Source organism: Gigantopelta aegis, chromosome 2, assembly GCF_016097555.1.
Source record: "Gigantopelta aegis isolate Gae_Host chromosome 2, Gae_host_genome, whole genome shotgun sequence".
Lineage (NCBI taxonomy): Eukaryota > Metazoa > Mollusca > Gastropoda > Neomphalida > Peltospiridae > Gigantopelta > Gigantopelta aegis.
In genome coordinates this window covers 28,599,838-28,614,328 of record NC_054700.1, presented here as the reverse complement: position 1 = coordinate 28,614,328, position 14,491 = coordinate 28,599,838, and the positions used below count along the sequence as shown (strand labels likewise).

General features: G+C 39.9%; 1 protein-coding gene across 1 annotated transcript in view; it reads left to right on the top strand.

The window, feature by feature from the left end:
• Positions 1-14,491, top strand: part of LOC121388056 (phosphatidylcholine translocator ABCB4-like) — a 47,434-nt gene that overhangs the window by 22,066 nt on the left and 10,877 nt on the right. Inside the window, exons 12-16 of the mRNA XM_041519263.1 lie at positions 1,119-1,146; positions 2,179-2,519; positions 3,015-3,149; positions 4,275-4,382; positions 5,442-5,519. Coding sequence (XP_041375197.1) covers positions 1,119-1,146; positions 2,179-2,519; positions 3,015-3,149; positions 4,275-4,382; positions 5,442-5,519 — 690 coding nt within the window. The remainder of the gene's footprint in view (positions 1-1,118; positions 1,147-2,178; positions 2,520-3,014; positions 3,150-4,274; positions 4,383-5,441; positions 5,520-14,491) is intronic.

Here is a 14,491-nt window from a genome sequence, read left to right as displayed (position 1 = left end):
TAACTAAATGTAACGATGAGTAATAATGAATATAACCTCTCGCTATGAGGAGTTATAACTTATCTGTTCTTCGGGAATTAATGTTATCCGTTGCCATCATGTTCAAACTACATGTATATTAAAATATACCAAATTTTTTTAAAAACATTATATGCAATGATATGACAATCACAACTGATAATAAATAGGATACACAGCTCGCTACCGGACAATACTGTTGGTATTGCACTCGTGAAATGATGTTGTTATTCACTCATCAAAAGATCGCGAAGGGCTACACAAGTTCACTCGTGCAATATCAGACTATACACCACAACACTGATACATTCCATTAAAAATTAAAGTGACACACCCTAATGTTTAAACATTACGGCGTCTTTTTCACTGTTAAAGCCGTGTTTGATCATTTTCAATTAGAAGTTCTTACATTTTATTATTTAGAATATTAATTATCGTACACCTGAAATGGTTCTAGTCATCCAGAATTTTGCAATACTCCGAAATGTTAGTTTTTTTCATAATTCTAAAAGCGCACGTTCGTCTGAGAAGTAATGGTTATCGAGGCAACCTCTAGTTATTTTAGACAGTATTTCCCCGTTAAAACATCACAGACTTTAGCTTCTCACTGTTATAACCTGATACGAAATTGTGTTACAGGTTTGTAGATTAACTAAACTTTGTGTCCATTTCCACGGGCTGAAACTAGGGTCTGCGCCTTTAATAGGACGTCATAGTTACTTGGCTGGTTGTCTGTTTGGAAATCCCTCCATTTATCAAAGAAGTAAAACAAGGGCGCAGCGAAACATTGTGATTGCAATATTACTCATTGGTGTTTTTTAGTTGTAGACTGATCCGTTGTGTATTTGACCGCATTCTCCAACTGGTTCATCAGTCATATGTGTAGCCGAACCAGTCATGGAACCACAGTACAAGCGAACTATTTTGAAGTTTATGACGAACCAGTTGTGTATATGTGTCCACGTGCAGCCAACTCCCGACGAGTTGGTTGCACATGCAGCTTCGGTTTCTAAATTTATATTACTATTATTATCATTATTATTATGATTATTATTATTATTATTATATTTTATGTTAATTTTTTTCTCTCACATTTTCAGGATCACATCATCCGAACAACAGACGAAGGTAATAATGCATCTGCTCAGAAACTTATAGCCAATCTACATTACATCGCACTTATTTTAAATCTGTTCTTGGTCGACTGGGAAACAGTCTTCTATTAATGTTTGCCTACGGTGCTCGAGTCGTAGGATTTAACCACTTAGGTGAACCCATTAGATTTGTCCCCGTCCCATCCACGACTGGTATATCAAAAATCATGTCTGGAGAAAAGTAATATAAAATATCTCTCACAGCTAATGGAAACACCTAGTAAGTTTCTTCTGGAGACCATGTGTTAGAATTGCCAAATGTCTGACATCCAGAAAGTGATCATCAATTAATCAATGTGTCTAGTGTTGTCGTTAAAGGCGCAGACCCTAGTTTCAGCCCGTGAAATCGGACACTAAGTTTAGTTAATCTACAAACCTGCAACACAATTTTGGATAACGTTATAACAGTGAGAAGCTAAAGTATGTGGTGTTTAAACAGGGAAATATCGTCTAAAAATAACTAGAGCTTGTTTCGATAACCATTACTTCTCAGACGAACGTGCGTTTTTAGAATTAAAAAAAAAATGCATTTTGGGGCATTGTTTCAAAATTCGGGATGATCAGAACCATTTCAGATATACGAAAATTTATATTCTAAATAATAAAATGTAAGTACTTCTAATTTAAATTATCAAAAACGGCTTTAATAGTTAAAAATATGCCGTAGTGTTTAAAAATTACAATCACTTTAAGCAAAAGCGTCCGGCTGATGCGCGATCGGTCTAGGATCGATCCCCGTCGGTGAGCCCATTCAGCTATTTCTCGCTCAGCCAGTGCACCACGACTGGTATATCAAAGGCCGTGGTATGTGCTATCCTGTCTGTGGGATGGTTCATATAAAAGATCCCTTGCTACTAATGGAAATTTTTAAATGTAGCGAGTTTCTTCTCTAAGACTATATATACAAATTACTAAATGTTTCACATCCAATAGCTGATGGTTAATAAATCAATGTGCTCTATTGGTGTCGTTAAACAAAACAAACTTTGTTATTTTACTGTTGCAGACATCAGCAATGTGGTCATCGTGGAATACACCGATGACAGCGACGTGGAGGATGAGACTCGTGTTCTCAGCCGAGCAGACGTCCACCGACTGAGTCGCGGGTCCTCAGTCAAACTGACTATTTGTAAACGCAGGACTCAGTCTGTCCACAATCCAGAGGTTGCTCTCTCATCGAGGAAATCTGCCAGTTTGAAGCAAGAATACCAGCAGAACAGAAACAAAGTACCCAGCGTTGATACTTCTGACACCTTGTCAGGGCAGGTGGATTGTACTCGAAATCTGGCATCAGGGGTGTGTTCAGAATCAGCGGAGAAACAAGCAGACGACAAAATGTCAACATGGGTAATATATGTACACACCACATAAAAAGGAAAGAATCTGTCATATTAAAGTATTAATATTGAAATGATATATGCTGAAAAGTAGATATATGTCAAACTGTTTGAAACATCAAATAATACATAAAAATTAAATTTAAAAAGATGTAAAATTTAAAAAGCAAAAAACAACAACACAAATACTTTGAAACAAAAAATGAAATCACTGCTTTGATAAAGACATATGAACACATGGTATATACATTAAATAAAAGGTTATAGACGATTGGATGGATGGATTTATTGATTGGTGTATGGTCGGATAGATGGACAGTGGATGGGTAGAAAGCTGAATGGGTTGTAGATGGATGGATGGATTAATGGACGGATTGTCAATGGATAGATGATTGGATGGGCATAGGTAATTTCATTAATGAATGCCTCGACGGATATTGTTGAACGTCGTTATGCGTTCATAAAAATAAAAAATTCATTCTATAGTGCTGGTCTTTACTTGTAGCAGGGTGATGGTCTAATTCGAGTTTTAAAGATGAACCGTCCACAGTGGATCTCAATTGTGATTGGCTGCTTCAGTTCGATCGTAGCGGGATGCATCCAACCAGCGTTCGCCTTCTTTCTGACGGATTTCATCAGAGTGAGCTCCTAGTAAATGTTTTAAATACATGTACTAATATAGACACTACTTCATTTTTAGAAGAAAGCACAATCTAAGGAAGGAAGGAAGGAAGGAAATGTTTTATTTAACGACGCACTCAACACATTTTATTTACGGATATATGGCGTCGGACCACACAGATATTGAGGGAGGAAACCCGCTGTCGCCACTTCATGGGCTACTCTTTTCGATTAGCAGCAAGGGATCTTTTATATGCACCATCCCATAGACAGGATAGCACATACCACGGCCTTTGATGTACCAGTCGTGGTGCACTGGCTGGAGCGAGATATAGCCCAGGGGGCCCACTGACAGTGATCTATGCCAAACCGACCGCGCATGAAGCGAGCGCTTTACCACTGGGCTACGTCTCGCCCCCGCACAATCTAAGGAGACACATTTGTCTTTGATTTTCACATATTTTACCAAAGTTAGCAATACATGCTTTTGGATCTGTGTAACAAAATAAACATCACACATCCGATAAGTTATATTTTAATTAACGTGAATTAGTATAATACAGAGTGTATGTTTGTTTTGTTTAACGACACCACTAGAACACATTGATTTATTAATCATCGGCTATTGTATGTCAAACATTTGGTATTTCTGACTCGTAGTCATCAGAGGAAACCCGCTACACTTTTTTTCTTAATGAAGCAAGGGATCTTTTATATGCACTTAGCCCCAGACAGGAAAGCATATACCACGGTCTTTGACCAGTTGTGGTGTACTGGTTGGAACGAGAAAAACCTGATCACTTGAATGGAACCATCTAGGTGGTTCGATCCTGCGATGCAAGCACCTCAAGCGAGCACTCATCCGACTGAGCCAACTCCCACTCCTATAATACAGACAGAGCCTTGTGTATTAAAAGGTCAATGAACCCTTGGTTTATAGTTACTGCAATGAAAGCTCATTTCAATGCATTTTAAACATCAAACATATTTACTTAAAAACAAAGATTTATTTATTCCTTAAAAACTAGATTTATCCTGAATATTACAAAACTAATTATTTTTTATTTACTGAATCGGTTGTTTATATTCGCAAATTCCTGTTTTAAATATGACTATGTTTCCCACACTGGACGTTGTGTTGCAGGCGTTTGGTATGAATCAGGATCCTGAAGAGCAGGCTAGGTTATCACTGACCCTGTGTATCCTCATAACAGTCGGCGGGGTCGTCACAGCCGTACTTAAACTAGCCCAGGTAAGTAACTGTGTTATATACTTTCTTAATTATACACAGTAGAGATGTCGGGACTGAGTGGGTACTAGTGTTCCTGAAGGTGTGAAGACCGGTTATTTGCTGCACGTTATCGTTGTTGTTAAAATATCTCTTTTATAAAACTTTACTGTGGCCGCATAATACAGGTATTTTAGCGATTTGGAATCCGATTTAGGTGGCCGCTGGCCGCGTTTAACAGGTGACCGCCTATTACAGGTGCATTTACATTATAAATCGTTTAAGGCGGGTGACCGCTGAGTACAGGTAGCCGCTAGGACAGGTTTGACTATATATATATATATATATATATATATATATATATATATATATATATATATATATATATTAGTAATTAAACAAAGGTACGTTACGTAACTTTATTCATTACACTCACCCACCCCTGCAAAGCTACATAAAGTTTAGGCCTACACCCAACAACCCCTCGAGCGTTACGTAATATTTGAATGGCCCCAATTGTTTAACTAACATGTTTCGGCATTTATATTTATATGTACCGTTATCCTTGGGATATCCTTGGCGACATCATCTACAAGCAGATTGTTGTCGTCGGCTGTAATTTTAATGTTTATTTTTATTTAATTATTATTTTTTATTATTATTTTTTTTTTTTTGGGGGGGGGAGGTTATGGTGTTTTTGAAATGTGTAAAAAAAAAAAAATTCCATGTATGTCATGTATAAGTGTGGGGAATAATTGTATGCTAAAAAAGACCCTCACACATACATACATTCAGAGAGCCAGTTGTTTGCTTCTTGTACAACAGTCTTTACACATTCTTTATTAAAGCCTACGCACGTCAAGATTAATACGAACATGCAAAGTGTGCTCTACGCATTCTTCTAGTTCCTGCAGTAAAATGATAATTACGTCCACGTACCACACACGTATCGGGCACTTAGTTACACTTCTTTATGTCACCGGGCCCTCGTCTTCTCTTATGTTCTAGACTAAATTATAATGCCCACACCTAACAGTCCTGTTAGTGATGTCACGCGTCTAACTATCTGACTTGTGCTTGCAGACTGTGAGTTTTGTACGGTCCAGCACAGCTTTAACCAACAACATCAGACAGAGAACATTCTATTCCCTGCTCCACCAGGTAAAACAAGTTTGCATTTTAAACTGTCTTGTGTGTGTGTTACTGTCGGTTGGTTTCTTGTGTGCTGTTTGTGTTACTGTTTTTTTGTTTCTGGTGCTGGAGACGGAAAGAGGGAACGTCTGAATGAAGATTGTGCTAGATAATCTCAGAAAGGCAGAAGGAAGGAAGGAAGGAAGGAAATGTTTTATTTAACGACGCACTCAACACATTCTCAGAAAGGCAGAGATATAGAGAAACAAGTGTGTATGTTTTGAGAGAGAGAGAGAGAGAGAGAGAGAGAGAGAGAGAGAGAGAGAAAGAGAATAGAGAGAGAGAGAGAGAGATAGAGAGACGAGAGAGAGAGAGAAATAAGAAGAGAGAGAGACGGAGATAGTGAGAGAGAGAGACGGAGATAGTGAGACAGAGAGAGAGAGAGAGAGAGAGAGAGAGAGAGAGAGAGAGAGAGAGAGAGAGATGGTAGAGACACATGTAGGCAGACAGTTTCAGACAGACAGACAGAGAGAGACAGAGAGAGCGACAAAGATAAACAAGTATGTATGTTTTGAAGAGAGAGGAGAGAAGAGAGAGAATAGAGAGAGAGAGGATGAGAGAGATAGAGATCAGACGAGATAGAGAGGGTAAGGAGAGGCTTGAAGAGAGACAGAGACAGAATACAAAAATAAACAAGTATGTATTTTTTGAAAGAGAGAGAGATAGAGAGAGGAGATAGAGAGAGACAGCGAGACAAAGAAAAAAAAAAATGGGTAATGTTTTGGAGGAGGGGGGAGACGGGAGCGAGAGGGAGACAGAAAGAGAGAGAGAGGATGAGAGAGAGTAGAGAGAGCAGAGAAGAAGGGAAAGAAGACAGACAGACAGGGGGGGATAGATAAGAGAGGAGAGAGAGGAGAGAGAGAGAGAAGAATCAGAGAGAGAGGTGCGAGAGAGAGAAGAAGAGAGAGAAGAAGATAGTGAGAAGAGAGAGGAGAGAAGAGAAAGAGGAGAGAGGGATAGAGAGAGATAGAGAGAAGAGAGAATAGAGCCATGAGCATGGAGGCAGACACACAGGTCGAGAGACAGAGAGACAGGGAGAGACAAGGGTATGTACAAAGTAACACAAGGATGGTTTTTTGAGGTGGAGAAGAGAGAGAGTAGAGAGAAGAGAGAGAGAGAGGGGGGTGGAGGGGAGAGAGGAGGAGAGAGAGAAGAACGGGGTGGAGTAGTTAGAAAATAGAGAGAAGAGAGGGAGAAGAGAAGAGCGAAGAGAAAGAGAAAGGGAAAACCGAGAACATGTAGGCAGACGATTACATAAGAAGACAGACGGAGGACAGAGGGAGGACAAAGAACACCAGTATGTAATGTTTTGGAGAGAGAGAGAGAGAGAGAGAGATAGTAGAGATGAGTTAGGAGAGACCAGAGAGACCCCAGAATAGACCATAGGAGAGATAATAGAGACAGAGATCAGACAGAGAACAAAATCGAACAATTATGTATTGTTTGAGAGAGATAGAGAGAGACAGCGAAACCAAAATAAACAGTATGTTTTTGATAAGAGGGGGGTAGAGAGGAGAGAGAGATAGGGAGATAGATAGAGAGAGAGAGAGAGAGAGGAGAGGAAAGATAGGGGGCGAAAAGAGAGAGATAGACAGACAGACATAGAGAGATAATAGAGAGAGAGGAGAGAGAGATATGAGAAGAGAGAAAGAGAGATAGAGAGATAGATGCCATTGATAGACAAAGATAATAAAATTATGTATGTTTTGAGAGAAGAAGGCATATACGGAGAGAGGGGATGTAATAGACAAGACAAGATAGAAGCGAGAGCAGATATAAGGAAGAGCTGAGATAGAGAGGTAACCGAGGCGAAGAGAGAGAAGAGAGAGAGAGAGAGAGAAGAAAGAGAGATAAGAGAGAGACGGACATGACAGAGTGATACAGACAGATGAGAGAGATAGACAGATGAGACAAAGTCAACCAGCTTTATTATTTTTGAAAGGATAGAGAGGTTGGGGGAGACGGATATAGAGGGGGATAGACAGACAGAAGAGATAGACGAGCAGAGAGGAGAGAGAGAGAGAGAGTGGTGTGTGTGTGTAGTTACCTGGGCTAGTTTTAAGTACGGCTGTGACCGACCCCGCCGATTGTTATGAGATACACAGGATCAGTGATAATCTAGCCTGCTCTTCAGGATCCTGATTCATACCAAACGCCTGTTATTACCAGAGTGTGTTTCAGTATCGTCCATATCATATACAGTATTAGAATTAAAAAGGGATTACGGTATATTACGAGCTGAATACAATTTTGTTTATTCCTAATATATTATATAGATAATAATATACTAATAGATATATATATATATATATTATATATATATACATATATATATATATGGGGATACTGACGATACCGAAACAACAATAATAACCTCGTTATCATATACCTTTTGTATTTTCAAGCTTAATACAACGTTTTGGGGTAAACTTTATGCTTAACCATAATTCTAGTCAGCCATTACTTGATATTCAAATGACGTATGCATATGTATGGCTGCTGATTTTTTTTTTTTTTTAATAATAACTAATAAACTAGTGCATGACGGCGTTCAGTGTAAAGTTGTTGTTGAACCTTTTTTGTTTGATAGTTATGAATGGATACATCACACAACTCTGGAGTATCGTTGTAGTATGTTTGAGGGCACATGTGAATAAACGGAGTGCTGAGATCTGATTAATTTACATCTATTTGCAACGTAAAAGAAATTCTGAAAGTAGGTTAGGGCTGAAAAATATCCTCTACTATTATACATTGGGATACTCTACTAAATATTCTTCTCTCTTCTCTTCTTCTTCTTTGCTCTTCTTCTGCCTCTTCTTCGTTCTTTCTTCTTCTTCTTCTTATTCTTCGTCTTAGTTATTATATTATTATATAGTATTATTTATATTTATATATTATATATATATATATATATATATATATATATATAGATATATTATCTATATATATATATATATTATATATTTTTATTTTTTTTATTTTTTATTTTTTTGTCAGGATATTTGAATTCTTTATGACGAGCAACACAACCAGGGGTTATTTTAACGACTCGGCGGTTAGAGATGCCCAAGGCAGGCTCGGTTAATGGGGTAGGTGTTTCAAGTTTGTTTGCCGGTCTACACCCCGTTATTATCCAGCCGTACACAACCCTCTCGAGCCACACCTGCGATACAGAGCCATGGTTAGCCTTATTGCCGATGTCTTGACTTGTTACGCCGACAGAACACAATTATACACTAGTTTAAATTAAATTTACAATATGTACTGGCCACATGAAAACCTCCCAAAACAGTTTTGATGACAAACTAGAACGTAGCGTTGATCTGGAACAGGGGAAGTGGGGGGATTCGAATAGAACCAAGTTGGACCTTTTTTGTTTTTGGGCACAACCTGAAACTCCATATGTATAAACCTGTATGTTTTTTTTTTAGTCTGAAAGCGGACCCATTTGCTTCAGCGGGGGAGTTCGTCCTGCACCCCCCGGCGATTGACTCCCCGCCTCCCCCCGCCTCCCTACGCCCCGACAAACAAACCCTGTGACATTTTTTTTTACCAATGGCAGGACTAGTAGCGGTACCTATGAAATGGAAAGATTTGGATGAGGTCGAACTTTGGCCCGCTGAGGAAGGAAGGAAATGTTTTATATAACGATACACTCAACACATTTTACGGTTATATGTCGTCAGACATATGGGTAAGGACCACACAGATATTGATAGAGGAAACCCGCTGTCGCCATTTCACGGGTTACTCTTTCGATTAGCAGCAAGGGATCATTTATATGCACAATTCCACAGACATGATAGTACATACCATGGCCTTTGTTACAAAAATTGTAGAGCACTGTCTGGAATGAAAAATAGCCCAATGGGCCCACCGACGGGGATCGGATCCTAAATATGATTCGCGCAATCAGGCGAGCGCCTGTAGCACTGAGCTACGTCCCCGCCCTCTTGACCCCTCTGAGATGCTATTTTGAAAGAAGAAGAAGAAAAAATATGTTTTTATTTAACGACGCCCTCAAGCAGTTTAACATTTTAATTTACGGTATAGTGCCCGTTCGACCACACAATTTTGAAAGAGGAAACCCGCTGATGCCACTCTACCTCATGGCTACTCTTTTCGATTAGCAAGCAATGGATCTTTTTATATGCACTCACACTCCGAACAGAGTGGTACATCCACGGACTTTGATATTACCAGTCGTGGTGCGCTGTCTGGAAACGAGAAATAGCCCAATGGGCAATGGGCCCACCGACGGTGGAGCGATCCCCCACACGACCGCGAACCGAGCGTGGCGCTGCCCCCTGGCGCTAACCACTGTGCTACGCCCCTACTACCCCCACACTAGATACGTATTTGATGCACTCTTTAACTTAAATACCAAACAATGCTGTAACGAGACCATGTACATTTAAATATTTCGAAATTGGGGCCGGTGATTAATATTCATATTGTAGACCTCGATTTATAATCCAGCCAGTGCACCACGACTGGTACATCAAAGGCCATGATATGTGCTACCCTGTCTGTGGGATGGTGCATATAAAAGATCCCTTGCTACTAATCGAAAAGAATAGGTCATGAATTGGCATCAGCGGGTTTCCTCCCTCAATATCTGTGTGGTTCTTAACCATATGTCCGACGCCATATAACTGTAAGATAAAATGTCTTGAGTGCGTCGTTTTATAAATAACCTTTCCTCCCTTCCTGGATTTGGATTTTGTAATACAGGGAACGTTAGGTTATATATATATATATATATATCTATAATATATATATATAATATATATATATTGATATATATATATTGTGTCAATATTACTAGTACACAAACAGACTAGATGAGAACAACACAAGTTGAAATATTCTAGACTATAATTGTTTTATTATATAACTATGATCCTTTCATAAATACCCGTTTTAAAATCATTATCCGGAACATAGATCGACCACTGATAGCGTAAGTATGAATAATTTAGTACTGTAGCTCGCGGTGAAATACTGACACTGATAATATATTATTAGTCTCACCTTATGTAACAAATAATGAAAATGCACTTTAACATACAATATAAAAGTTTGTAAGCCCCATCAGAAAACAATCAAATAAACAATATAAAATGAAACGTATGGGCAGGATTTAGCTCAAGTCGGTTGAGTGCTCGATTGGGTGTTTGCGTCGCAGGGATCGAACCTCCTCTATGGATCCATTCAACTGATTGGTCTCCCGTTCCAACCAGTACCCCACACCTGGTGAAAAAGCAATAGAAGAGTGCACATAAAGATCCCCCCTCACCAGCTAATGAAGAAAGGTAACAAGTTTCTTTTGAAGACTATGTGTTAGAACTTACCAAAATGGTTGCATGCAATTGCCGATAGGGGTAATAATCAATGTGCTCTAGGTGTCGTTAAACCAAACGTTACATTAATGCTACTGTCACGTTGCAGGTGTCCGGGTAACAGATAGGGAAACCTGCTGGAGACGGGGGCCACGTTGGTGTTTTCCCCCCCCTCGTTCTCTTGCCATGGGCCCTTTCAGCTACGGCTGGAAGTTGACTCTGGTCCGTCGCCTCGCCTTTCTCTGCCCTCTCATGATTGGAACCGGCATGCATAAAAGGGGCAAAGTCACCCAAGGTTGTTTGCAAAGACCGAGACAAAGCAAATTTGAGAAGTCTGGACAGGTATTATTGCTATAATTTCCAATAGTTGGGGAAAGAAAATTCATTAATATTCAGTAACATAATTATTTGAGTCATTGACCTATTGACCCAGTGCGTAGTGAAAAATGTATTGGATTCTTATTTTTTTTAGTATTTTTTTTTGGCATCCCATTTCTTGTTCTTGACCCACTTGGAAACAAAAGCATCCGATTAGAGTTCTGAATTTAATTTAATATATCTACACTGAGGATTGGGGTGTGGGGTGGAGTCGGGATAGAATACAAATGAGTTTGACGTGAAACCTGTATCACCAGTAATTCCATCATTCTCCTCACATATTAGGTGAATGTCGTGATCGGATGCGTATTTTTTTTCTTATTATTACACACTATAAAGGCTAATATGAAAGAACCTTTGTTGCCCTGGATTCGGGACAATTTCGGGTTAATGTCGAACAAAAGGTCAACCTGTCCCCCATTACAACATGTATACGCGTTATGCCTATGGGGTCTGGTCTATATATACTTAATTTTCCACTAGATGTGTGGCGGAGACGGTAGTAGACTGTATTCGAAACGGTTACAATGTTCCTCTTTGGAGCCAACTCTGCTGCATAAAATTTGAACCTCTTGCAAATGGTATCTGCAGGTAAAAGAATCATGCTTACTGTAATATGTCTCCCCTCCGTTTTCTATCTCTCTCTCTCTCTCTCTCCTCTCTCTCTCTCTCTCGCTCCTCTCTCTCTCTGATTCTGCGTGTGTCTGCGGTGTATCATCGTGTTTATATCGTCTCTAATCTCTCTCATCCGCCTGTCTGTCTCTCTGTCTGCCTCTCTGTTTGTCTTTTTTTTTGGTGGTCTTGTCTCCTTTCCTGTCTTGTCTGTCGTCCTCTCTCTCTCTCTCTCTCCTCTCTCCCCCTCTCTCTCATCTCTCTCTCTCTCTCCCCCTCTCTCCTCCTCCCACTCTCTCTCTCTCTCTCTCACTCTCTCTAAGAATGGCCTTCTGATCAATAAGATCCTGATCAAGCTAGCAGATTACCCAAATAAATACTAAATGTACTTTATTAATAGTACGTAAAATTGATTCTGGATAATATAGGTCCCCTTTTGTTTGTCTTGCACTGAAAGTATTATTGCCTGTCTACAACCCAGATAATTTTGAAGTTATTGTTGGTTTGGTGAATGACAAATCTTTCACAAATGAGACTAACTTTGACTGCTGTTGTAAAATAGATGGTAAATAGAATTCCAAGACCAAAACCAAATTTGTCCCAACAAAAAACAGATTAGCTCATACCACACACGGCGTGTACTCCGTAATCTTTACCCCTCACAGTGAAATCCCGTATTCGTATATATTGTTTTTGTATTCGTAATAATGTATTCGTATGCCCCCTTTGATAATACATGTTCTATTCGCATTTGTATTAAGTGTATTCGTAATGTCCCTTTTCTATAAATAATGTTATTTCCGTATTTGTAATAATGTATTCGTACTGCAGTCCCCTTTGATACTAATGATATTCGCATTTGTAATAATGTATTCGTAATGTTCCCTTTGATAATAAGGTTTATTCGTATTTGTAATAATGTATTTCGTAATGCCCCTTTGATCTTCTAAGTGTTTTTCGTATTTGTAGCATGTTCGTATTGGTAATAAGATATCTAGGCTATATCCCCCTGCGGTGTTGCTGTAACCTCACCGTGTGCAGGGGTGTAACATTCTCTTTGAGAATGGCCAAAGCACCACAAAAATTGAAGTTTTTGAGTAAAATTCAGTATCCGTCAAAATTCTGTGATATTTGTGTTTTTGTACAGTTCTTTACGCCCTGTTTTAGGTTTGATCTCTTGAAATTTTTATGTTGATGTTGATCCACGCTTTGTTTTTTGCCATTACCCATATGTTTTGACCCCAATGACCGATGTGTTTTTCCCCCCGGTCTGGGGTGTCGTTAAACCTTCATTCATTCATACATTCCTACTATCTATATGTAACTATATCTATAATAGTATTCTATTAGCGAGTCTGTATGGTGTTAGTATATGTATGCAGGAGGGGAAGTGAGACACAGCCCACTTGGAATGGCATCAGTTACGGAATAGCCCAGGGCCGTTATGTTTCCCTCTCTATCATCTATGCCAGCCACGTTTACCTCTACGGGGCTTACCTTCCTTAAACAAGAAGATGGAGTTGTTTGACCCGTTTTCAGGTACCCAACATTAATCCCATTCTGCCTAACTCCTGGATCAAAATGGTCCACTTTTTAGCCTTCAGCTCTAACCTCCCGTCCCCCCTCTTTTTTCCTTTCCTTTCCCTCTCCTCTCCCGCCCTCCTTCCCCCCTCTCTCTTTACCCCCATATCCCTCCTTTCTCGCCCCCCCTCCTCCCCTCTTTTCCTCCCCCTTCCCTTCCCTCATCCTTCCTCATTCCTGCTTTTTATTTCGCCCATCCCTCCCTCCCCTTTCCCTACCCGCCCATCCTCCCTGCTTTCCCCCTCCTCCTCCCCCCTGGCTCCTCTTCTGTTCCCTACCCCCCTTTCCTTCCCCCCCCTGCCTCTCCCTCTCTCTTCCCGTACCCTCTTTCTTTCCCTTTCTCCTCCTTTCCTCCATTTCCCCCCCCCCCCCTTCCCCCCTCCCCCCCCCCTCTTTCCCGTGTCCCCTCTATCCCCTCTTTCCCTTTGAGCCACCCCTTCCCCCTTCTCCCCCTTCCCCCTTCCCCCCTCCCCTTTTCCCCTCCTCTGGTACATCAAAGGCCATGATATTGCTACCCTGTCTGTGGGATGGTGCATATAAAAGATCCATTGCTACTAATCGAAAAGAATATGTACTCGAAGTGGACATATATTTGGTGTCCCTATTACTAGTAGCAAACAGACTAGATGAGAACAAAACAAGTTGAAATATTCTAGACATAATTGTTTTATTAACTATGATCCTTTCATAAATACCCGTTTAACATCATTATCCTGAGCATAGGTAGACACTGATAGGTAGGTATGGAATAATTTAGTACTGTACTCGCGTGAAATACTGACACTGATATATAATTAAAGTCTCACCTTATGTACAGAATAATAAAATGCACTTTAAAATACAATATAAAAGTTGTTAAGCCATCAGAAACAATCAATAAAACAATATAAAAATGAACATTATGGGCAGGATTTAGCTCAGTCGGTTGAGTGCTCGCTTGAGGTGTTTGCGTCGCAGGATCGAACCTCCTCTATGGATCCATTCAACTGATTGTTCTCCCGTTCCAACCAGTACACCACACCTGGT